Raw genomic sequence first — 25,961 nt, forward strand, 5'->3', positions numbered from 1 at the left:
AGTGATATTATTTTGATATTAATTTACCACAAATTTATTTTTATCTTATTTTTTAACAGTTGACGTGATACTATATTATGTTATTAGTAATCATTTAACAAATGCTAATTGACGACCAGGTACTCAAATTAAACATAAAAAAAATTTAAGGTAGGAAAATTAAAAAAAAAGTTTAGATAATAAAATCAAAATAGACTATATTATAGTTATGAAAAAAATATATCTAAATTTTTTATAGAAAATTTTAATTTATATGTTGTGTCCGAGGGAATTCAATTTTTAATATAAAAACGATTTAATATTTAATTTCAATAGGTTTCTAGCATTATTATTGGCTTTTTGTTTTTTTTTATTGCAGTATATTGCCTTTTCGATTTATAGGCACCAAATAACAAACCATATATTTCTTTTTTTTTTAGTGCAGTATTTAATATTTTGATACTGCTACGGTTTTTTTATTCTCGTATAGTCCAGCGTATGAATAAAAATAAAAATTAAAAAAAAACTTTAAAAACTAGTTACATTTTTGTAGAAATGCACCAAAATAAAAAATAAGTAGTTATATATTTTCAGTGGAAAGAAAGAGATTATAAAGAGGTGAGTCTATAAAATAAATAGAGGAGAAAAATAATGGTTTTTTCAAGAAAATATAATTAATTAACTAGACAAAGATTAAGAGTGATAACTTATGCTACTTAACCTATATAAATTTGCACACGATAGAAAAATCCATTTTTTTTTATCTTCTTCTTTCTATTTCCTCATTTATTTTGTTGTAACTAACTAACATAAGAAGATATTTTGTGTTTTTAACACTTTGTTTTATCAAACATATTTTCATCTCAATTTTTGGACAGTTCATAGATGAAGCCTCATCCTGTTTGTTAATCTAACTTAGTCTCGTGCCGCTAACATGGTTTTTAATTTTAGAAAATCATCTGAATAAAAGATTTTTACAAAACACAATTCAATCCCTTTTTTATAGTTTGCTCCTGTCTAGTATAATAAAAAAATGATAAATATACCTATATGTTACATGCATACTAAATCTAATGTATAAATTAAAATGTCCTTCTAGTATTACTTAAACATTAAATTACATACAATATACATAACTAATTTCAATAAATAGTTTTAAAGAAGAATTCTAATTTTTTAAAAGAAACTAATTTTAATGTTATTAATTGAGATTTGATAGAAAACGTAAATTGTAGTATAAAATTTTAAAATCAATTAATTTAATAAATTTTAATATTTAGGAAAAAAACTGAAGTACAGAAACTTTAAAACCACTCAATAATTTTAATTTTTATATAATAATTTAAAATATTTTAAAGAGTAAAAAACGTGTAAAAAATAAATGTCAAAAGGACCAAAAGTTAAATAATAATTTTTTATATATAATAATTTAAAATATTTTAAAGAGTAAAAAAAATAAAAGTCAAAAGGATCAAAAGTTAGTAACTAATAAATGGCTTAATTTAAAAAAATGACTTAACTATAGAATTCATCCTTTAGTTATAATAAAAATTTAATTGGCTTGCTCAATGTATTAAAAAAATTCAATAATATCATATAATTATTTAAAACACTATAAATATTTCGTTTTTCGTAAGCTTGATTAGTTTAATTGATAAAATTTTTGTAAATAAATATTTTTACAATGATTATATTCACAATATAACACAGGTAAAATTATCATTCTACACCAATTGTATTGATAACACAAATCTTACTAAAGATATTAATTTTTATTTCTGTTACATTGACTGTGATTTTTATTGGGCAACTGATATAAAAGGTCTCTTGTTTTGTCACCGGATTGTATTATTTTTAATAATTAGATAATCCGATTCAACTTTTTAATAATCAAACTACCAATTCAACCTTAATTATAATTAAGTAACCCACTATATAATCAGGCAATAATAATTCCGTAAAAGAGCAAACGCATTAGCAAACTTCTGTTTTTGTGCGCCTTCAACCCGTTAAGGCTAGATTCGCTGCTTCTTCAACGAACTTTCCAGAAGACAAGTATCTCCTTCACACTAAAGCATGACCATTTTCATCTAGCTTCGTTCTTCAAACCATTGTTTCTGAGATACTGTATGGCTCACAATCACATCGCCACCGATTCACCTCTCTCTCGGCGCATAGTTCGTGCCTTCCTCTACTTCCTCAACTCTGGTATTCTTCTTCTCCTCATTCATTCCTCAATATGCAACACTACCCAATTGAATTGCCTCCGCAAAATTTCATCTTTGTCTCGTGTTTATGCTTTGGGAGTCATTTTATGAACTGGGTCGATTTGTTTTTTCGTGATTAATTAGGTTCGAGTTGCCAATTGTCGTTTTAATCTGCTAGTATGTGTCAGGGTTGAGAAAGTTGTTGTTTGGTTTTCATCTAGGTTGTCAATTTTGTTGCTTGGTTTTTAATTATTTTTTTTATTGTAATCAATGGATGTTCTCTAATTTGGTTCATGAGGAATAGTTGAACCGGGTCCTGGGGTTGATGCTGAGGGCATTGAGGTTGCTAGGGAGTGTTTGGCAGAGGCTTTTAAGCTTAATTCATCTCCTGTGGCTGGTGATGATGTGAAATCTGATTCATTGATTGACATATTCAAGTCTCTTGAAGCTAACAAGCAATGTGAAACTAGTAAGTCAGACGTTGGTCCACTGCCGGATTCTGCGGATGCTTCAAGTTCATTCTTGGGTGAGAATCCTGCTCGTGGGAAGAATCATTCTGAGGCGTCGAAATCTACGGTTAATTCACTTCACACTTATCTTCTTATGGCCCTTGCATTAGGCCAGGTTATTCGTGTCAAATATTAACTCTCTTGGTTGTTGTTATTGACCTTGAAACATGGCTGAAAGCAATAAACATGGCATATATTTCATTATATAAACATGCAGCTATTAAAACCTTTTTTGGAAATCAAAAAACTAGATCAAACTCCTGGTCTCCGTTTCAACAGTGAAAAGATGTTGGGGAGGAGGTGATGGAGAATTTGGGAACAAAAATTGAAAAAAAAAACTGTAAAATCCAAGTACAACTACAATGGGTTATATTTGGTTGTCTTATGTGCGTTTGATTTTGTGTGTTGGGTCAGTGTTCTTCTAGAGTGTTTGCTGTTTTTCTTCAATGAGTCAAACATGTGGTAGTGGTGATGAGAGCAAGCTAGATTACTGGTGAGGAGAGGAAGTGCATGCACACCCGTTGGGCCTTTACATTTGACTTGACTATGTTGAGTGGGACATCCACGTGTGCCATGTGTGTGATGTAGGGAATTAACATTCCACATAAGGCAATCTGTTAAAGATAGCATTCCTCACGTAACGCTTGGACTAACATGAGTAACGAAACATATTTCCAGGAGCTTTTTTTTTTTTTAATTTCATTAACTAAGGTGACAAGTTCAAGGATTAACTTGGAGGTGTGGTCCTTTATTTATATTATCTTAGACTACTAATCCTAGTTTAATAAATAAACGTGAAATATAATGAGAAATAAAATCATTCTTGTGCCTTCACCTAATAGCTTAAGATTTGGGGATAGTTGGTTCGTGACATGGTATTAGAGCCTTTATGACCTATGGTCATGACTCATGAGTTCAGTCCTTGTTATACCCATTGTTCTGATAGAAAAGATAAATTTTAGCATAAGATAGAATGAGCTGTGCATAATGCACATTCCAAGCTCAAGAATCTCTTGCTTGTAAGAGCGTGATGTAAAACCATTCATGGGTAAGCGTAACAGCTTAAATTTTTGGGATGGATGGTTCATGACTGTAATATATATATAGTTAAAATGATCCTAAAGGATGAGAGAGAGAGTTAGTGAGATAGAGAGAGAGGCTGAGAGAGCGATAGTGTCAGAGAGGGATAAGGACCAAGAGTGGATCACGGTGAGGCGAGGGAGAGGTAAACAGAGGGTGGGAGAGAGATCGAGAGAGGATCCCGAAACGCACTACACTAGCAAAAGGCATGGACAAACTTGAAGGTATCAAAATGCAAACTGGAGGGAAAAAGCAAATATTACTACGTTCTACTTCACAAGGTTCCATGACTACTTAACAGAGAAGGACCTATGGGCTCAGTTCAAGAGATGGGGGGACGTAAGGGAGGTCTTCATACCCAATCACCGGAATAATGGTGGCAGAAGATACGGCTTCGTTAGGTTCATAGGTGTCGCTGATGAACGTGAACTAGAGAGACAACATTGTTCTGGGGGGACTTAAGATGTATGTCAATGTCCCAAGGTATGGGAGACGAAAGAAGAGGATCGAAGAGCAAATAGTCAAACATGGTATCATGCAGGAAGGGCACAGCAAAGCAGCGACTGAAGGGCGTCTTGCAAGAACGCGATTCAGAAATCCCTCCATGACCTATGCGAAGGTGGTGTTCGCCAGTAATAACGACGTAGAAGTGCGTAGGAACTACCAACCTCCACATCTCAGAGCTACGGAGTCCCACTCGTCGATCCATCTCGAAGTATCAGAAGGGGAAAGGGGAAAATACACAGATACATGGGTAGGCCGGTTAAAAAACCTGGGAAGTTTCGAGAGAGTTGATGAAGATCTCCCATGGGAGTTAGGTGTGAACGTTGCGCCGAAATATATAGGCGACGACATGGTTCTCCTCCTCGGACTCTCGGACTCCAAGGCAGAGGAGATTACAACGGCAGAACTCCAACACGGCACGACTCCCTTCTACTCGTTACAAAAATGGAACCTGACGATGAGGTCGGGCCATAGACTTGTCTGGGTCCAGTGCTGGGGTGTCCCCCTTGAAGTCTGGGACATTGGGCATCTGCGAAAATTGGTGGCGGCATTCGGAGACCTCATTGAGGTAGATGATGATGTAGAAGAGCTAAGAAGAATGGATAGGGCGCGTATCCTTATCAAAACACCATGGAAACCTTTTCTCCAGCACTCCGTCGCAGCCCACATCGGAGGAGAAACTCACCTGGTGCAGATCGTAGAAGAAGGGTCGAGTGGCAATGGAACACGTGCCCCCGGCCGCAGATGTGTCACCGACTCATCGGAGGAGATAGACTCTGATGATGATGTAAGCGAAACTTGGCGCACGGCGGTGGAGTCATCCGCCTATTCCCAACTCGCACCGAACGACATTGACGGAGACCGGCCTGTCGATAACGACGACAACCAGCTCAATCTGCTACCTGACGATCCGTGTCATGTGGTTTACCCAGCGGGTATTACCCATGACAGTAGGGCCTACCTACCAAGCCTCGATACCCGCGTGAAGCCGCAAAAGGAAATTGGAAAGAAGCAGGATCCTATGGTACAGCCCGAAATCGACTCAGAGGTGCATGTTGGGGAAGGCAACACATGCGAGTCACCAAAGAGGAAAGATATGGGTAGCAGAGTGCCCAAGGGAGGTTCAGGAATCACGGATAAGGAAGGTGCCGTTGCTCAAAAGGGAGAAGCTCCCGACATCCTTGAAGGGGCAAATATATCCCCAAATGGGCCTAACAATAAGTTTAATTTTGAAAGTGGCCCAACAACGGATGTGGGCTCTCCTAACCACACCACACCCTCAACACCACACCCATTCCTCCACACACACTCAACATCAGTCCACCTTCTCACGTAACCCCTATGGTGCCTTTGCTGTCCTTAAAAAAGTCAAATGATTCTCATATCATTGGGCCTGGACAACATAACCACACTGGCCCTATTAACCAAGCCTAGCTAATAGCTCAATACATTATCCCGGCAGCCCACCCTATCAATTAGCAGAAAAAGAAAGGGAATGGAAAGTGTATGTTAGGTCCAGGGGGTGTATAAAGAAGAGGGCCCGCAGTGTAAAAAAGCATATCATACAAGATGTTGGCAATTCCCTCATTCACCAACATCCCATATCGGGGGATGTGTCAGCAGCAATGGATCCGGGACACCCACACATGGATATCAACAACACTAACTAGGGTATGGAGAATAGCACTGGGCTACCTACATCAGGGGAGGGAATCGATGCAGACCACACCAATGAGGCTTCATCCCAATGGGAACTGCAAAAATCATGGGAGTTCACTGTGACTCAGACCAGGCCACAATTGTCAACAAAATTTCCACCATGGAGGCTAGAGACAGGAAGCAGGTTGAGAGACTGGGAGATATAAACCATCTACCATGAATATTTTATCCTACAATGTTAGAGGGCTTGGGAGAGGGGTTAAATGGGCGTCAATTGGAAGGCTGGTCAAGAAATTCCATGTAGATTTGTTGTGCATTCAAGAAACAAAGAAGGATCAAATTGATAAGCCTATGTGCCAGGCACTGTGGGGAGTCTCGGATGTTGGCTTGGATTTTCAGCCAGCAGTAAACACAGCTGGTTACTATGTTTGTGGAATGATCAATCTTTCAGAGTTGATAGCAGGGCAAGGGGTAGAGGCTACATCCTGCTGAAGGGAGAGTGGATCCTAGAAAATCAGAAAGTAACAATTGTAAATGTTTATTCCCCTTGTGACAGTGTAAATAAAAGGGAGCTATGGAAAACTTTGAGGCAGCTGAGGCATCAAGATCCCGAGGGTCTTTGGTGTTTCCTTGGAGATTTTAATAGCATCAGACATCGATCCGAGAGAGATGGGGTGGCCCACAGGGGCATGGAAGCAAACAATATCACTGAGTTCAATCAGTGGCTAGCTGACCTGGAGGTGGAAGAAATTCCTAGTGAGGGGAAAAGATTCACATGGTTCAAACCAAATGGGATCGGAATGAGTAAATTGGATAGATTTTTTGTCTCTCACGAATGGCTCAACAAGTGGCCGGGCTGCACCCAATTCACCTTGGATAGGAACTTCTCGGACCATTGTCCCATCCTGATGAGGGCTAGAAACATTGATTGGGGCCTAAAACCATTTAGAGTATTTGACTGCTGGATTAAAGATAAATCCTTTGACCGGATTGTTACGGAGTGTTGGACAAATACACAACCAACAGGTTGGGGTGGGTATGCACTTAAAGTAAAAATTAAAAAGCTAAAGGAGGTTTTGAAGGTGTGGAATAGAGAGCAGTTTGGTGACACTGTTAAAAAGGTTCAGAGGATAGAGGCAGATTTAAGTAGCCTGGAGGATGCAAGCACAACCAGATAGCTTACCTCTCTTGAATTGGTGGCCCGGAGAAAGTTGCAAGAGGATCTTTGGTTGGCAGCTCAAACTCATGAATCTCTGATGAGGCAAAAGGCGAGAGTAAAATGGATCAAAGAGGGTGACTGTAATTCGCGTTACTTCTACTTGTTGATGAACTCCAAACGCAGAAATAATGACATTAAAGGAGTTTACATTGGTGGCTCATGGGTAGATGACCCAATAAGAGTGAAAAAGGAGGTCTGCAGATTCTTTGCTCACAGATTTAAAGAAGTTGATCAGTGCAGACCAGATTTGAGGGGAGTTCTCTTTGGCAGCATTGGGTTGCATCAAAATGATATGTTGGTGGGCCAGTTTCTTGAGGAGGAAATAAGGACGGCAGTGTGGGATTGTGGCAGCGATAAATGCCCAGGTCCGGATGGGCTGAACTTTAAATTTATCAAACATTTCTGGGAGCTCATCAAGCCTGACATCAGCAGATTCATAGCAGAATTCCACGCAAACGGGATCTTCCCGAGGGGCGAAAATGCATCCTTTATTGCCTTGATCCCAAGGAAGAGCGATCCACAGAACCTTAACGAATACATGCCAATCTCATTGATTGGCTGCGTTTATAAAATAGTGGCTAAGCTCCTAACAAATAGGTTGAAGAAGGTGCTGCCAGGTATTATTGATGAGAGACAATCAGCCTTTATAAGTGGAAGGCAACTGCTTCATAGCGTGCTGATAGCCAATGAGACAATGGAAGAAGCAAAGAGATGTCACAAACCTTGCCTGGTGTTCAAAGTGGATTACGAAAGAGCCTATGACTCCATATCATGGGAGTTCCTATCATGCATGATGAAGAGGCTTGGGTTCTGCCATAAGTGGATCTCTTGGATTGAGGGCTGCTTCAAATCTGCTACGGTCTCTGCCTTAGTAAATGGCAGCCCCACTAATGAATTCACCCCTCAAAGAGGCCTTAGACAAGGCGATCCTTTAGCCCCCCTCCTCTTCAATATTGCTGCAGAAGGTCTAACCGACCTTATGAGAGAAGCATTGAATAAGAATCTCTTCACCAGCTTCCTTGTGGGAAAAAACAGAGAATCAATTAACATTCTACAGTACGCCAATGACACCATCTTTTTTGGTGAAGCTACTATGAAGAATGTGAAGACAATCAAGTCCATAATGAGAAGTTTTGAACTCGGATCTGGTCTAAAGATAAACTTTGCTAAAAGTAGCTTTGGGGCAATTGGGAAATCTATCCAATGGGTGAAGGAGGCAGCTGATTACCTACACTGTAGTATCCTGTCCTTGCCTTTTCTCTATCTGGGAATCCCCATAGGGGCTAACCTGAGACGTAGTGTATTTTGGGATCTTATAATCAGAAAATGTGAGAGAAGACTAGCCACTTGGAAACATAGACACATATCCTTCGGGGGGAGAGTGACCCTTATTAATGCTGTCCTAACATCAATTCCTATCTACTTTTTTTCCTTTTTCAGGGTTCCATCAAAAACAATAGCCAAATTGGAAAGCATTCAGCGAAGATTTCTATGGGGAGGGGGAATGAAGCATAGGAAGTTTGCTTGGGTCAACTGGAAAACGGTATGCCTGCCAAAAGACAAAGGTGGCCTTGGCGTCAAAGACCTTAGAACCTTTAATACAGCATTGCTGGATAAATGGAGATGGGATATTTTCCACAGACAAATGGAACCTTGGGCGAGAGTACTGATTTCTAAGTATGGTGGTTGGAGGGTGTTGGAGGAAGGGAACAGAGGTTGCAATGACTCTACATGGTGGAAGGACCTCATTACAATTCAGCAACTACAACAGAATATCCCTCTCAAAAGAGAAACAGAATGGAAAGTGGGAAGGGGTGATAAATTCAGATTTTGGGAGGATCGCTGAATAAACACTGAATTACCTTTAAGGGATAAATTCTCGAGGCTGTACCAGATTTCCTGTCATCAAAAGCAAATCATACAGTAGATGGGGACATACACAAACACTGGGTGGGAATGACAGCTCAATTGGGGGATACACCTTTTCGATTCTGAAATAGCAATGGCGGATAGTTTTCTTGGGGACATATCACAGCAGCAAATTCACCCCCAACGGGAGGATACTTGGGTCTGGAAATCTGAACCTACATGACACTACTCAACAAAAAGTGGATATGAATTGTTATGGGGGGAACTGATGGAGGAAAGACATGAACATGAATTTGGGGAAATATGGAAACTCTAAATACCCTCAAAGACAGCAGTGTTCACTTGGAGGCTAATTCAGGACAGATTACCAACAAAGACAAACCTTCGAAGGAGACAAATAGCAGTAGAGGATATGTTATGTCCTTTTTGCAGAAATAAGGTGGAGGGGGCTGATCACTTGTTCTTCAATTGTAGCAAAACCCTCCCCTTATGGTGGGAATCAATGTCCTGGGTTAATCTTACCACAACAATGCCACAAAATCCTAGGGACCATTTTCTACAACATGGAAATGAGCTAGCAAAGGGAGTCAAGTCTAAAAGATGGAAATGCTGGTGGATTGCCTTAACCTGGACAATATGGCAGCATAGAAATAAGGTGGTGCTCCAAAATGCAACTTTTCACGGAATTAAACTGTTGGACGATGCCTTACTCCTACTATGGTCATGGATCAAAGCAATGGACAAGGATTTTACTCTTCATTTTAACCAATGGTCCTCCAATCTGAAGGAAGGATTCTGTAATTAGGTGGGGGTAGGTGTGGGTGGATTCTTGTAACACTATACTGTGTCTCTAGCTCTTTCTCAGTCAAAATTCTGGAAAAGCTGGATTCACATCTATTCCTATGTATTTTTAGTACCACTGGTACTATTCTATTAATATAATATATATTTTTTGCTGAGCAAAAAGAAAAATATATATATAGTTGATTTGTGGTTAAGCTGTTGGAGTACCAACTTAGATGATTAATTGCAACCTTTTTAGCATGCTTATTGAGTTTATTGGTTTTGCTAATAATAGTCAATAAACAATTTTGTGTCATATTGATGCTGAAGTATCTCATGATGTATCTCTCTACATTCACAGCAGCACATCACAAAATCACGTTATTTTTTTTTTTTTTGAGAGGAAAAAGATTATATCATATTATCATTTCATTCAATGAGAGAAGAAATACAACTTGGAATAAGATGAAAAACTAGTCTGCTAGCATACAAACCACATTAATGTAAAATTGTTTCTTGCTGAAATTTTTATTCAGTTCTGATTTATTTCATAATATGTAACTTGACCAGGATGAAGATTCAACACAAGGCCCTCATGCTTTTGGTAGGATAATGTGTCCCCTTTATTTTATTTGAAATTCGAGTTAGTATATAATTAAACATTTATGTAGAGAATGTTTTATAGTATTACTTGAATATAATGAGAGATATTTTTGGATGAAATGCTTGATAGTTTTCTCAACACTCAGCTTCTCTTATATATATATATATATATATATATAAACTTAGCTTACAAAGGAAGCTTTTACAGAAAACACAGAACAGAAACAAAAAGTAAAAAAGAAGAACAATAGCCTAGTACAATAGGGATATAATAACCTATTTTCTAACATTCCCCCTCATGCTAGAGCATATAAATCATATGCACTAAGTTTAGAGCATAAAAACTGAATCCTAGGTCCCCTCAATGACTTAGTCAAAATATCTACAATTTGATCATTAGAGCTAATTTTTTCAGTACTAATTTCCTTAGCTCTCGAACAAAGGGACAGTCAATTTCTATGTGTTTGGTTCTTTCATGAAATACTGGATTAGAAGCATATGAAGTGTTGCTTGATTATCACAATATAATTGCATTTGCTGAACTTCACAAAATTTGAGTTCCTGGAGGAGTTGTTTGACCCACATCAGTTCACAAGTGGCTGAAGCCATGACCCTATATTCAGCTTTTGCACTAAACCGAGCAACAACATTATGTTTCTTACTCTTCCAAGAAATCAGATTTCCTCTTATGAATACACAATATCCAGTAATAGAGCGCCTGTCTATAGGAGAGCCTGCCTAGTCAGCATCACAATACCCAGTAACATGGGTGTTTCCCTTGTTTTCATACAACAATCCCTGTCCTGGAGCCCTTTTAATGTACCTAAGAATGTGAATTACAGCATTCCAATGATCAGTGTGAGGAGTCTGCATAAATTGACTAACTACCTTAACTGCAAAAGAGATGTCAGGTCTAGTGATTGTAAGATAAATGAGTTTCCCAACTAGTCTCCTATACCGCTTAGGATCATTGAAGGCTTCACCCTATTCTGCCATCAACTTTTGATTTGGGTCCATGGGACTGTTGACAGGCCTACACTCAATCATGCTTGTTTCTTTCAAGATATCCAAAGCATACTTTCTTTGAGAAATAACAATGCCTTCATTTGATTGAGCCACCTCAATACCAAGAAAGTATTTTAGACACCCAAGGTCTTTGGTCTGAAAGTGGCTGAATAGGTGCTTTTTTAGCCAACAAATTGTAGTAGAATCATTCTCTGTAATAACTATGTCATCAACATAGACAATTGGATAATACACTTTCTTGGAAAAGTGTGACAATAGAAAACTGAATGATCTACTTCACTGTGCTTCAATCCAAAAGCCTGTAAATTTGACTAGATTTCCCAAACCAAGCTTGTGGAGATTGTTTAAGACCATAGAGAGAGCGACACAATTTACAAACTAACCCACATTCCCCCTGAGTAACAAACCCAGGGGGTTATGTATATCTCTTCTTCCAGGTCACCATGTAAGAAATCATTTTTAATATTCAATTGATGAAGAGGCCAATGGCGAATGGCAGCCATAGCAAGGAATAGGCGGACCGTGGTGAGTTTGGCCATAGGAGAAAAGGTATCACCATAATCAAGACCATATATCTGTGTGTACCTTTTTGCCACCAATCGAGCCTTAAGGAGATCAACTTCACCATTAGGCCCATCCTTAATAGCATACACCCATCTGCAACCAGCTATCTTCTTCCTAGGTGGTAGGGAAACTAGTTCCCATGTGCCATTGTGTTCAAGAGCCTGCATTTCAACAAAAGTTTAGGAGACGAGGATGCAAAACAAGACACAGACAGGCTGGTTTCAAGATAGTAGAGACCTCTAGATTCATGTCCTATGCCAATCAACCGACTCGCACCACATTCTTGTATAACAAAGGAATCAGCATCAAATACTACAAAACAATTTAATGATTTTGTCAGCTGACTAAGAGAAACTAAGTTGAAAGGACAATTAGGAACAAAGAACTGAATTCAAGTTTAAAGAAGAAATGGAGACTTTACCAACTCCTTCAGAGGTGACTTTGGTGCCATTTGCTAGGGTGACCAGATGTGGAAATTTTGGAGGAGACATAGAGGTGAATAGAGAGTCATTACTAGAAATATGACCAGAAGCACTTGAATCAATTACCCATGAACCTTGCTATCCACAGATTGAGAAATGCAAGTTGTTGAAGTACTGGAGCCTGAAGATGATTGAGCTTGACTGTTGGACTTCAATTGAAGGTATTCTTAATACTCTTCAAAAAACTTAGGATCAAGTATTTCTGATTTGGTGACATTTGTTGTTTTATCGGGCCAACCAATTATGTAGTAGCATTTGTCTTGGGTATGGCCCGCTTCTTACAATATGAGCATCGAAGGTCTGAATTCGTGTTTCCACCACCACCACCACCACCACCATGTCCTCCATGATTCCCACAACCTCGCATTCCTCTAGTAGACACCATTGCTGAAGCTTCAGAATGCTCAAGTGAGTTCCTAAGATATTTGGCTCCACAGACTGCCACAACAAGGCACAAAGTTGGAAGTCAAGCCTTTTCCATTATTCCTGACTTTCTGTCGGTACTTCAGTGAACTCTTTCTCCAAGTGGTCGTGATGCCCTTGGCCAAGGAACTAGAGTTCCACAAAAGCAGACCAGGAAAAATAATTTTTTCTACCACTCAACTTCACTGAGGTTATGACAGGTGTCCCAGAGAAAGAAACCGTGCGACCAACAGAAGAAGTTCTAGAGGCCATCTTATAATAAGGAGGAGTTGTGCAAACCAAGACGTCATACTCCCTCAAATAGAACCTTCACGAAAGGTTCCAACATGAGAACCCAACACTACTGATGAGAGATAATGAAGATCCAGGACTAGATCTAGGTCTGATGAGTTGTTCTGTACTGTCACGGAAAGTTTCTGACCAGTAGAGGCCGTCGTGTGGACTTCACGCGCCAAACAGAGGGCTTTGGACTAGTGGCGTGTGACAGCACGTGGAGGCCTTTTTGGCTGCGCGACTTGCAGGATTAGGTCGTGCTCACTGAGGTGCACCAAACCCTGGGCTCGCTGGATGTTTTGCTGGTGGTGTACGGTGGCTGGCGGCAGCGGACAGTGGCGCCAGTAATAATCAAGCAGAGCAGGATACCAACTTGAATATAATGAGAGATATTTTTGGATGAAATGCTTGAGTGTTTTCTCAACACTCAGCTTCTCTTATATATATATAAACTTAGCTTACAAAGGAAGCTTTTACAGAAAACTCAGAACAGATACAAAAAGTCAAAATGAACAGTAGCCTAGTACAATAGGTCTATAATAACCTATTTTCTAACAGTGTTATTTATTATCTCGAGGTTGTCAATGACAGCACATTTCTTTCTGGACAAGTTTATAGTTTTGTGGTTGTAACATTAAAATTCTTTTATTTGTGGTACCTTGAGCATGCTTAAGGGTGTGGACCCCTTCAACAAGCATTACTACATATATAATTAACTAAACGATTTTTGTTTTCTTTTACATAGTGATATTTATGGAAGTAAAAGTTACTGTTTTGTAATATATTTTTGAAAGACAATGTGTGTATAACATATTTATGATTTATCTGATTGTGAACGGGTAAAAGGGCAGGGATTAAAATTTTCTTGTTAATTACAACAACAATAGCTTTATCCTTCTAGGTTTTCTTAGAAATGGTGGTTTAATTACTCATTTGGTCCCTTTAGTTACAAAAACTTTTCCTTTTTGACCCTATGCATACCACTTTTAATTCTTTTTAGTCCCTATACATGTCATTTAATTCCTTTTAGTCCCTATGGTGAGGACTAAAGAGATTAAAAATGGTATGTATAGGAACTAAAAGGGGATGTTTTTAAGTATAAGGACTAAAAGGAAAAGTTTTTGTAACAATAGGGACCAAATGAACAATTAAACCAAAAAGGGTGTGCTCAGCCCATGTTCTGGTGCAATACATGAGCAATGCTTGAGGAGCCCAGCACCAGCAGCAAGCTACTGTTTTGGACCCTCCCCTTCAAAAAATGGATTTAATATAACATGGGCCAATAACCCACGTATCAGATTTAACAGCAACTAGTGTTGTTTTTGTTAATTATTGTAAATTTAGATTCTAGATGAGTTTGTTAGTTTTTGTATGGTTTCATTCTGCAAAAACTGTCTTATAATATTAAGGCCGTGTCATATTTTTGTTATTTGGATTTCATAAAAAGTTAGTCATAGCCAAAAACAGCGATTTCAGTTTTTTTAGGCTTTTGTTAATGTGTTCCTTGATCATAGGGTAAGAAATAAAAAAATAGGAAATATTAAATGAAAAACCAAAAAAGAATATAAAAGGAGAAATTTATTAACGTGAGTAATAAATGCTATTTTTTTATTCTTTAACATGTATCATTAAGGTCCACATTACAAAACCTTTCCTTTTTGGGATGAAAGGAGAAAATTATTAAGACCAAGAGATGGTATATCCTCTAAAAAAAGATAATAACAACCCAGAGAGTGATTTCTGAATATTGTGCTTGAAGTGATCCCTCCCCCCCGTCCCCGCCCCTTTTAATTTTTGAGTTCAGTAGTTGATGTCCTATTTAGGTTCAGTTCAAATGGAATCTTGGCTTTAGTTTTCTCAAAAACGAACTTTATGTGGTTTCTTAAAATGTTTAAGTATACATTGATATTCTCAGTATTTGAATGCAGTATCTAAAGATGAACTGTGCGGACAATTCTTTGCTGCTCTGGAGAAAAATCACTATTTTTGGAGCAATACTGATGGGAGTGATGATCCTGGGCAACTGGAGAAAGCTAGTTGTTTATTCGATGAGGCTTGTATGGTATGACTTATTATGCCATGCATAAGCATATGTTGCATTTCTTGCTGATGTTGGAACTTAAAACATAGCTATTTCATTTGCTTCAATACTTACATACACCACAAGGCTTTTGTAAACATAGCAGTCCTTTACTACGGCTGTTATTTTATTATACTCGGTTTATTTCTGTCCTGATATACACAACTATTTCCACTTAGCTAAAAGAAAAGCGCAAAAATAAATTAATACTACACTACTGATTTGGAATCAGAACCCAACATATGTTTGATTTATTGTTTCAATAGAAAGTTCTATGCATTAACCTAAGGTTCTAGAACCATTTTTCTTGCTTGATATAATTAATAAAAATGTTGCAAGTTGGAATTCTATGCACCCTTAATTTGTCATGCCCTGCTAACCTGAGCAACATGAGGAAGCAGGTTGGAACTCAAGAAAGTATGCGTAGTGTCGGTGTTATTGGACTTTCCCTACTTTCAAATTGTGATTCTGATGATGATGATGCATCACTTTATGATATTTATTGTAGGATGAAATGGCGGTTTGACTTGTTAGAGATGGTAGAGGGTCAAGGAAGAGAAGACGAGAACCTATATGAGAGCATGTTCAGCACAAAGGAAGAACATAGAGAAAAAAAGGCTTAAATATGTTTTTGGTCATAATAAAGTTTTGAATTTTGTTTTTTGTCTCTAATATTTTTTTAAGAAAAACTTTTTGGTCCCTAATAAATTTTTTATTTTGTTTTTGGTCCTTAAAGAGCTACCTAAATAACTTTATTAGTTTATTTTACTTTTCAGAGCACTATCTAAACAAATTTAGGGACCAAAAACAAAATAAAATTTTTATTAGGACCAAAAAAGTTTAAATTTCTTTATTAGGGAGAAAAACAAAATTCAGAAATTTATTAGAGACCAAAATCATTTAAGACAAAAAAAAATCCTCATTGATTTGTAAAATTCATGTTTGGTTTGGCTTATTTTAGAAAAATAATCACTTATGTTTGCTAGGTTCTTGAGATAGCTTTTGAAAAATTAGCAAGTAATTTTGAGAAACAGTTGCAAGTGTGTGCGCTTAGAGAATCCCTGTACAAGATGAATGGTTTACCAATCTGGTTAGATCATTACTGTAGAATATAAGATGTTTGGGAAACTTGACTCAATATGGGTGCAGCAGGTCCTTTATCATTACTGGGAAATGGTTAGTGTGGATGTGGAGTTGCTGGCAGTCCTCCTCTATCTCTGTCCTTGTCAATGGAAGTCCCACAGAGGAATTTGTGTCTCAAAAAGGTATTCGCCAAGGGGATCCTCTTGCACCATTTCTCTTCTTGGTGTTGGCGGAAGGATTAAGTGGGTTGATTAGAGAACCAAAGATAAAGGATTCTTTCCTGGTGTTGACATGGGGAATGAGAACTTGAAGATCCCACTCCTTCAATTTGCGGATGCACCATATTCTTCTTCAAAGAGGACATGAAGGAATCCATCACTTTGAAAGCAATTCTTTGGAGCTTTGAGTTGGCATTGGGGTTAAAAGTGAACTTCTCCAAAAGTAGTTTGATGGTGTTAGAGTAGATGGGTAATTCTACTCATCTACTCTAGGTGGGAATCAATGTAGATCAAGAGGAGTTTGTGAGATATGCTAAGGTTTTTAATTGCACCATGATGTCGACTCCCTTTATCTACTTGGGCCTACAGGTGGGGGCGGATGCAAGGAAGCTTAGCACATGGCAACCGGTAATTGAAAAGGTGAGGAAGAAATTGACACCTTGGCGAAGGAGACATCTCTCCTTTGGAGGAAGGATTTGCTTGGTAAATTCGGTCCTATCATCTTTATCATTGTAGTATTTATCCTTTCTTAACAAAGGTCCTTAGCATCTTAAATAGGTTTCAAAGAAATTTTTTGTGGGGGCGAGAGGTGAGGAAAAGAAAGTGGCTTGGGTCAAGTGGGATGTGGTGTGTCAACCGAAAAAGGGGGGGGGGGGGATTGGGAATAAAAAATTTAGAAGTTTTTAAAAGGGCCTTGTTGGGGAAGTGACTTTGGAGGTTGTTGAGTGAATAAAATGGCTTGCGGTGAGAGGTTTTGATGGGAAAATATGGAATCACACACTTGGATAGTCTTGTAGGGGGTTGTTGTGATAAGAGGGGTTCCCAATGGTGGTGTGATCTCATGAGTGTTTGTGAGATTTTTGAGAATGGGTTGGGGTGGTTTCAAAAACGGGTTAAAAGAACAGTGGGGGTTGGGAGGGAAGTGAGATTTTGGGATGCTAAGTGGGTTGGAGAGGAAGCTTTGTGTACCACCTTCAATAGACTTTACTCAACAAAAAAATAGTAATATTGTTGATATGGGATTTTGGTGTGGGAAAGAGTGGAGATGGGACCTCTTATGGAGGAGACCGTGGTTTACATGGGAACAATCTTTAGTGCAAAAACTAATGGGTGTTATTGGGGAATTTGGGCCATACAAAAATGGTAGGGACGGATGGATGTCGAGTAACAATGCGGAGAAAAAATGTGGTCAAACATGTTTATGGAGAGTTGATTAATAGAGATGCTGGAGAGGATCGAAGTTTCTATAAACAACTATGGAGACTACCTATTCCCTCAAAGGTCAAAGGTTTAGTGTGGAGAGTGTCCCATAAGAGACTCTAAACGAAGGATAATTTGCATAGAAGAAACATCCTTCCACATGGTTCCAACACATCTTGCGTTTTCTGCAATTCTAGTGTTGAAACTTCTGAACATTTGCTTTTTGTGTGCTGTTTCTCTCAAGTATTTGGTCAAGATGCTATGCTTGGCTTGGTGACATGAGGGCACTGCCATCTGAATGCAAGCAACACCTTTGGCAACATGCGTGGAACGTTAGAGGACCCAACTCTAATCTGGTTTGGTGGGCTGTATGGGCCTCAGTAGTTTGGGAGATTTGGAAGCAAAGAAACAATATCATCTTCAACCAGGGACACTGGGATTTGGACTCGGTTATGGATGCTATTCAGTACAGGGTCTGGAGCTGCTGTAAGGTATATATTACAATGCACTTTAATCAATGGTCGAGTAACCTCCAACAAGGTTTTTTGCAGCAGTAGTGGATAGTTTATTTGGGTCAATACCAGATGTATATTCCATTTTTTCCATAGTATGGTTCCTGTTCAGACTCTTGTTGTCTGATTGAGGAACCATTTTTATGGTTTTTTACCCCTGTAATCAGTACCTCTGGTACTTCTTTATTATATATATATATATATATATATATATATATATATATATTTGCCGATAAAAAAAAAAGAGGTATATATTAGAGGGTTTGACTTCTCATTGTATGTGTGGAGAGTGGATCCTGTGAGCTGTTTGCAACAATTGAGGTAGCTATTGACCAGGGCCAAGGCGTGATACTGTGATGCATTAGGGTGGCTGAGTTTTCACCAATGTATGCGGGTTATGTGTTTGTCCCTGTATAAAACTTTGTAATCTTGTAATTCTGTTGTGCTGTTGTGTGTTGGGTCTGCACGTCTTGCGACAAATCCTTACCACTTTTAATCAATATAATTATTCTTTAGCTGTGCAAAAAATAAAAGGGTGCAGCTGGTCTTTGTGTTTATGTTCAATAAATTAGGCTAGCAGTACAATGTAGTGCAATATAATACAGAAGACAAAAATACTGTCTGCATATTTAGTTACGTGTAATACAATCAACTCTCAACCCCCCACCCCTCAAGTTGGTTAATGGATGTAATCATACTCAGACTTTTATAATCAACCCTACTCCCATTAAGTAAGATGTCAACTATCTATTCTTTAGTCCTAACATGTCCAGTGCATACAAGTCGTTGGTGAACTTTTTCCTCAAATAAAATGACAATCAGCTTCTATATGTTTTGTTCTTTGGTGAAATACTGGGTTTGAGGCAATGTTAATGGCAGCTTGATTGTCCAGCAAAGCTTCATAGGTAGAGTCCCCTTATGTAACCCATATTAACTTAATTTTACTTTAGACTTGATCTTGCTGCTACATTTTATTTCTTACTTTCCTAACAAATTAAATTTCTTCAAGGAACACATGGTAACTACGAGGGTGGTTTTTAATCTTTAGGGCAACTAGGTGAATCTACAACAGGCGAAGCTTCTACTTTGTGGTTCCTTTTGTCTTGTAAAGAATATGGAAACCTATAGCTTCTGTCAAGTATCTCAAGGTGCACAACATTGTATCCTAATGAGAACTTTGAGGAGATGGCATTAATTGACTGACTACACTTTATAGGAAAGAAATGTCTGGATGTGTCATAGTATGATGATGGGATTAAGGGAAATTATAACAGTTATTGACAGAAATTATGAACAGTTACATATTATTAAATGTTTGTATTGTTTCATTAGGTTCAGTTATGTATTATTGTATTTTAGGAGCAGTTATTTTATATTGGTTGGCAGTTATTAAGCTTTATAGGAGCAATTATTATGTAAAATTCGTACAAAAAATGCCCTGTAGGAAAGGAGTGTGCAGAAGTGTGTATTTGGAAGTTCTTTGGACAGAGAGTTGTTACAACACGGACAGATTTTGCTGTAGTTTTATAGTCAACTAGTGTGCTTAAATATCTAATTTCAGTTTATCAACCAATGTCATGTAACTATCTTAGATTGTAACCTCCATAATGTGCAATGACTTGAGTTTCACATTTAGAACCACCAAAGTATCACAAGGTCTAGTTCTTATTGAGATGGAAGGAATGATTTCTCTTGTATATTGTTGAGCGATTTGTACAATTTATATATATACTCAATCTAAATCAGTCCCATAAGTTTAGGGATTATGACCTAGCTATATAAGGAAACTAAATAATATGACCAACCAACCTATCAGATGAATTAAAATAAAATAGGGAAACAAGAAAGCAGGGAAATAAAATTTTAGGGGAAATAGAATCAAGATAACATTAAGGTAGTGTTTGAACCTATCTTTACAGTTCCAACTTGCCAACCTCAGGGGAGGTCAAGAATATATATGCCAACTTAGCTAGAGGTCTTAAGAGTAATTCAACATCATATGTCTAATAATAACCTTTGGCAACCAGCTTAGCCTCGTCAAGAGCAATCATTCCATATGATTGATTTTAACTACACACATCTGCTTACTACTAATTGCATGTTTACCAATAAGCAAAGAAGATCCTATGTTTGGTTTATGCTCTACAGCTAGCATTTCCTCTTCCATTGCATGTTGCAATCCATCATGAGTCAAGGCCTCGGGTCTAGTTTTGGGAATTGAGACAACATTGAAAGCAACAAAGGATTTGGAGGAAGGAGGAAGGAGAAAGTTGTTCATATTGTATAAAGGGAACAATAAAATGTTGAGTGACACAAATGTTTACCTTATGGCATTGCGAAGATCTAAAATTGGATCTTGAGATGGAAGGAAGGATGAAGTGGGTGAATTAGCAGGAGGACCCGGTTTATCGATAAATGCTTTGTTTGAGGTGGATAGCAGAGTATGGGGATGATGAATATACACATCTCGAATGGATGACCAAGGTGGTGGACAAGAAGGAACTTTTGCTAAGGAAGATGTAGACTCAGAATTAGATTGTCAAAACCATTTAAAGATGTGGACTCCGACGTAGATTGCTTGTGTGTAAACTAAATGTACACTAGAAAGAAAAAGAACTGAATATATTTGAGTGTTTGTAATACAAGTTCTAATCCCCTTTTAAAGACTAAATGGATAAACCTATTAAAGGAAATAGGGAAACAAAACATAAAAAGGGAAATGGGGAAAGTAGGAAAAGACTAACCAAAACAAAAGGGAGAATAGGAAAATAAAATACAAAATCTATCCTAATGAGATACAACGAGATTTTATTCTATTTACTACTATTGCTATTTTATGTAATTCATTTTAATATCTTGCTTTTTGCATGTTTAATTCTACAAAAACAGCAGCCTAGTCTTATACGTGGTGGGGTTGGCTATGTGGATCAATCAATGCCATTGGGCTGATGGGTCCTATCAAAAAACAAATTTTCAGTAAAACTGTCTGTTTAATTCTGATGAAATCTGCTTCTATGTAGGAAATGGAAAGATGTGATTGTCACCAATTTAGTTTGAAGAATTTGGCTGAATCACTAAAAACACTAGGTATGATAAGTGACTTTGACTTTAAGAAGCTTAATTTTTTCCTTGGATGGATTGAAAATCTCTCGCACCCACACTCAAACTGTGACATACATGACGTGTAGTACATCCTTTATTTGTCAGAATTGAAATATGCAATTCTTTTTTTTTCTTTTTAAATCAAAATAAAATGTAACGCATTTATACAGTTGGTAAAAGCCAAAACTTGACTTTATGTTGCACTGCAGATTGGGGTGATTAGATCGTTTTTCAATTTGAATCTATGAAAGTTTTGTTAGAATATTTATACAGTGATAGATTTTAGGAAGATGATTTAGTACTTGAAATTGGGTTTTCACTCAGGTAACAAGGCAATGCAATCTAAGAAATACTCTGATGCAATTGAGTTGTATAATTGTGCCATTGCAGTCCATGAAAAGAGTGCTGTTTACTACTGCAACAGGTATTCCCTCCAGTTTATACTGTTTAAAAAATATACTATACTGGTTTTAGTATATCACTGAGTTCATAGTTTTAGGAGGCATTTGGAAGAGCTTATGAAAATAGCTTATAACTGACTGCCATAGGCCATAAGCTCTTTTTAGCTTATTTCAGTAAGTTTGTTGGTGTAGCTAATCAAAATAAGCTCTTTCTAGCTTATTCCAATCAGTTTAATAGTTTGTTAACTTAGCAGTCTTTTCAAAGAAATGTCTCAACTTTTGATTTTTGTTTTATGTAATAAATAATTAATATGCTTTCATAAAGTATTAATGTTGGGTAAGATTGATATTGATTATAAGGTAATATTATGAATTATATGTAGAGACTTCCTCCTCCTTTTTTGGGGGGCGGGGATGGCAAGACATTGTTAAAGGTGATGCTAGCTAGGATTTTGTGGGATAGCAAATTTGATTAAAAAGTAAGTTGGATATGTTCTGTACACCCTTGTATAATTACGACAAACAAGTTTTGTAGATGTTCTAAATATATACGTTTTATTATGGAGTTTAGAAAAGAATTAAGGATATCTGCTTTAACTGATCAAGGAGAAATTATATTGAATGGTTCGTTGAATTTCTAGTACTAATAAAATAAATCAATTGGCAAATGTCCCTCAGGTTCAATGAACCTTACCCGTGAAGAATGAATGAGGACAGAGGGAGTGATGGTGGATCTCAATACCCCGTGTTTATGTGTCTCTTCTTTCAATCTTTCTTTATTTGGATTTTGTCTGGTTCAGAATAGCTTAGGCACCAGTTCATTTAACTCATGAATCTGCATTTTGCTCCTTCGTTTTTTGACATATATCAGGGCAGCTGCTTACACTCAGATTAACAAATATACAGAAGCAATCCAAGATTGTCTTAGATCCATTGAGATTGATCCAAACTATACCAAGGCATACAGTCGTCTGGGTTTGGTTTATTATGCACAAGGAAATTACAGAGATGCTATTCATAAAGGCTTTAGAAAAGGTTGCTAAATGATTATATTCATCCCCAAAATTTATTCTTATAATCTGTTTTTTTATATGTTTTTAGTAGAAATCGTCTGGAGAATGTTGGCTTTATTGTTGTTATATACTGTTACTTTTAAAGGTAAATGGTGGCGATCCATCACCTTACTAATGCAATGTTAATCAAAACTTGAGGTTTTTCTCAAAGTTCATAATTGGTTAGCTTCTTTTTTGCCATTTGGGTTTCCTACATCTGCAGGAGCATGTTATGAACATTATAGTCTAAAGAATTGATTTTACTGAAAATACATTCTGTATTTATCAGAATTATAGTTGAAAAATGATTCAGTCTACAGAGTTTTAAACCGTTATTAATGTCATTATGAGTATTGGATTCAAGCTGGTTGGAATTTGGAAATGTTAAATCCAGTAAATCTTGAACTCAATTTATTTACTGTAACATGTTTTGTGTCTCTGCAGCCTTGCAGTTGGATCCCAATAATGAGTCTGTCAAAGAAAATATACGGGTTTGTTCTGTTTTTGCTTTTCCTTATGCTTCTCTTATTACTTTTTCTATGTGATTGTAATGTTTTTGTAAACCACAGGTGGCTGAGCGTAAATTACTAGAAGAGCAACACCGTGCATATCCCAACCAGGTATTACAATTATTATTATTATTTAAATAGTTTCAATATAGTTTATTATTATTATTGTTGTTGTATAGTTTTAATTTGTATCATTTGTACTGCAAGGTTCAGGAGTACATATCCTTTGTTTTCTTTTTTTTCTTCCAAAATAATATTTAGTGAATTAGAACACAATTTAGAATAGCCTTTTCCAGAAGAAATACATAATATCGTCATATTGTGGTTATTGTTGTCTTCCACAACTTGGCTCTCTCTTGAACTCCCCGGGCCCTAGGATTCATGTTACTCTTATGTAGTTTTGTTCATTAATCTCTATTCATTTAAGCTGTAAATTTATTGTAGTTGTTACTTCACTCTAAAATGCCAGCAAGCATTTTTGCTTCTCCTTCATCAAGCAGTGATTTCATTTTATTTCTATTAAGATAGCTATAGCATTCTGATATCTGTTTGCTACTTTGCTCTGAAGTCTAACATAATTTTTTCAGCTAAACATTTTTTTCCTCTTTCATTCTCTAAAGAATACAAGATCATCTCAAGAATTCCCAAACCAATCTGCACAAGGAGGATCAAGAAGCCATGGCGAGCCACCTCCATTTTCCTCTATGCCGTTTAACCCCCGTGATATTGCAAGCATGTTCATGAACTTCACGAACGCTACAAATGCACAGCAGCAGGGGTCACATTCTCAGGAAAGGCAAGAAGATAGCAATGGTAGTGGAGCTAGTGAGCCTGAAATAAGAATTGGGGGAAATATTAGTGTAAACATGGAGGACATGCCAGAGGATATAACAGGGGCCTTTCAATCTATGATGGAAATGTTATCTGGGGCTGCACCCCCCGGGCAACCGCAAGATCAAATGAATGGAAGAGCAGCACCAAACTAAGCTATTTCAGCATTCTGAGACTGTAAAGACTCAGACTCACAAAAGTGTTAAATATTTTTTTTGCTTGTTTAATATTTTTGACAGATTACAGCATTAACTAACAAAATTCTGTGTTTACATCATATAGAGCTTTTGAGGCACTACCCTTTTCGGAAGCACAATATATAGTTGCCTTTCGCGCAATATCCATACCTTACAAGCCTATGGGCTGGGACGTGTAATTTACTAAAGGGCATAGTTGTCGTAGCCAAGTTTAGATGATCATTTCTTGCAAATCTTTTTTGTGTATACTGTGAAGAAAATAAAATGGTAAAATGAATTAAACTTTTTTAAAGTTAAAATTATTATTTTATTTTTTAATTCTTTTTTCTGTAAGTGTTTATTGAAAAGTTTATCCATACAAAGTCTTAGTAGTATTAGGTTATTTGCAAAACTTCTACATGTGAGTTTAATATTATGATTGACATGATTGTCATATTTTCATACAAGGGAATTTTTTTATCTATTTTAAGAAATCACTAGACACGTTGAGTTTTGTTGATTATTGTTTTATATATATACTTGGTACCAGAAGAAGAGAGTGGAGAGGGTATTGCATTTGCCATTTGCATTTAGATTGGAAAAGTGGTTGAGAAGAGAAAAAGGAAAGATACAACGCAAAATGTAGAGAAAAAGTGGAGAGATGGAATTGTCACTTTTTTTCCTGGTATATTATTTAGTAGAAAAAATTATTTTGTTCTTATCAAGTTTGGAAGAATCTTCTCACGACGGTGATTTTTCGTGAGCTTCTCTATGAATAAGGGTGAGAATACTTGTAAAGACACTTCAATGCTTAAATTAGAAGTGTAGAGATAAACATGTATATAGGTATGAGTTAGAATGAGAATACAATACTTGAAATGTAATAATCTTTTTATAGAGAGGGAATTGGGTGCATAGATCTCAATTTTTCTTTGTAATAAAGGAAATATATGGTTTTATCTTATCTTTTCTTAAATAATAGATATTTCTTGGATTTAGAGATTATTCGTTATTTTTTTGTTGGCAGATAGAGTTTTCCTCTTTTCTTATTTAAAACTACTAATCTTTGTTTTTAAGTTATTAACTTGATCAAATACCGAGTATGATACCTTGTCAAATCTAAGTAATAAATTACTGGGCCGAGTAACGACTTGTCAAGTAGGAGTTGAATAGAAGCCCCCCAAGCTCCGAAGTAGGTTGAAAGAGCTTAATTCTTCAGCATTGGATTCTTCCAAACAATGTTAAAAGTTTCTACACGGTACCAAATCTAGGTGACAAGATACTCGAAATGTCGTTATGTTAACTGTTATGTCTGTTTCAAACACATTAATGCTTTCGTGCATTTTTTACAAAGGCGCAATCATAACATCCTTTGAATTTCAAAACGTTTGATAAGACCACCAAGAGTCACATCTCTTCCCAACTGTTGATATAGGGGTTTTGGGGAAAGATCTATTGGTTCAAACGGGTACGTCTCTTGGTTTACTAGAAGCTTCCAGAACAATATAAAAAAGTGAGACATTTCTTCTCACTTTTACTATTCCTCTTTCTGGTCATCCTCCTTATCTTCAATAATTTATCTCCAATCAACTTTCTTTTCTCTAGCGTTCCTTCCAT

The 25,961-nt window shown here is 37.0% G+C and overlaps 1 protein-coding gene across 6 annotated transcripts; it reads left to right on the forward strand.

The window, feature by feature from the left end:
* The first annotated feature begins 1,928 nt into the window (after window positions 1-1,928).
* Window positions 1,929-24,657, forward strand: LOC100775346 (small glutamine-rich tetratricopeptide repeat-containing protein). Of its 6 annotated transcripts, none has more exons than XM_006596135.2 (10): window positions 1,931-2,187; window positions 2,485-2,762; window positions 10,380-10,413; window positions 15,109-15,242; window positions 21,294-21,360; window positions 21,700-21,799; window positions 22,648-22,811; window positions 23,273-23,319; window positions 23,398-23,448; window positions 23,925-24,657. In XM_006596135.2, exons 1-10 carry the CDS (start codon window positions 2,109-2,111, stop codon window positions 24,321-24,323), a joined length of 1,353 nt encoding a protein of 450 aa, XP_006596198.1. In that variant the 5' UTR covers window positions 1,931-2,108; the 3' UTR covers window positions 24,324-24,657. The 6 variants fall into 6 exon arrangements, with proteins under 6 accessions (XP_014622405.1, XP_006596198.1, XP_006596200.1 ...); XM_006596137.3 differs by having other exon boundaries at window positions 23,958-24,657; XM_006596136.3 differs by having other exon boundaries at window positions 2,491-2,762.
* Window positions 24,658-25,961: the final 1,304 nt, after the last annotated feature.

Source organism: Glycine max, chromosome 14 (genome assembly GCF_000004515.6).
Source record: "Glycine max cultivar Williams 82 chromosome 14, Glycine_max_v4.0, whole genome shotgun sequence".
NCBI lineage: Eukaryota > Viridiplantae > Streptophyta > Magnoliopsida > Fabales > Fabaceae > Glycine > Glycine max.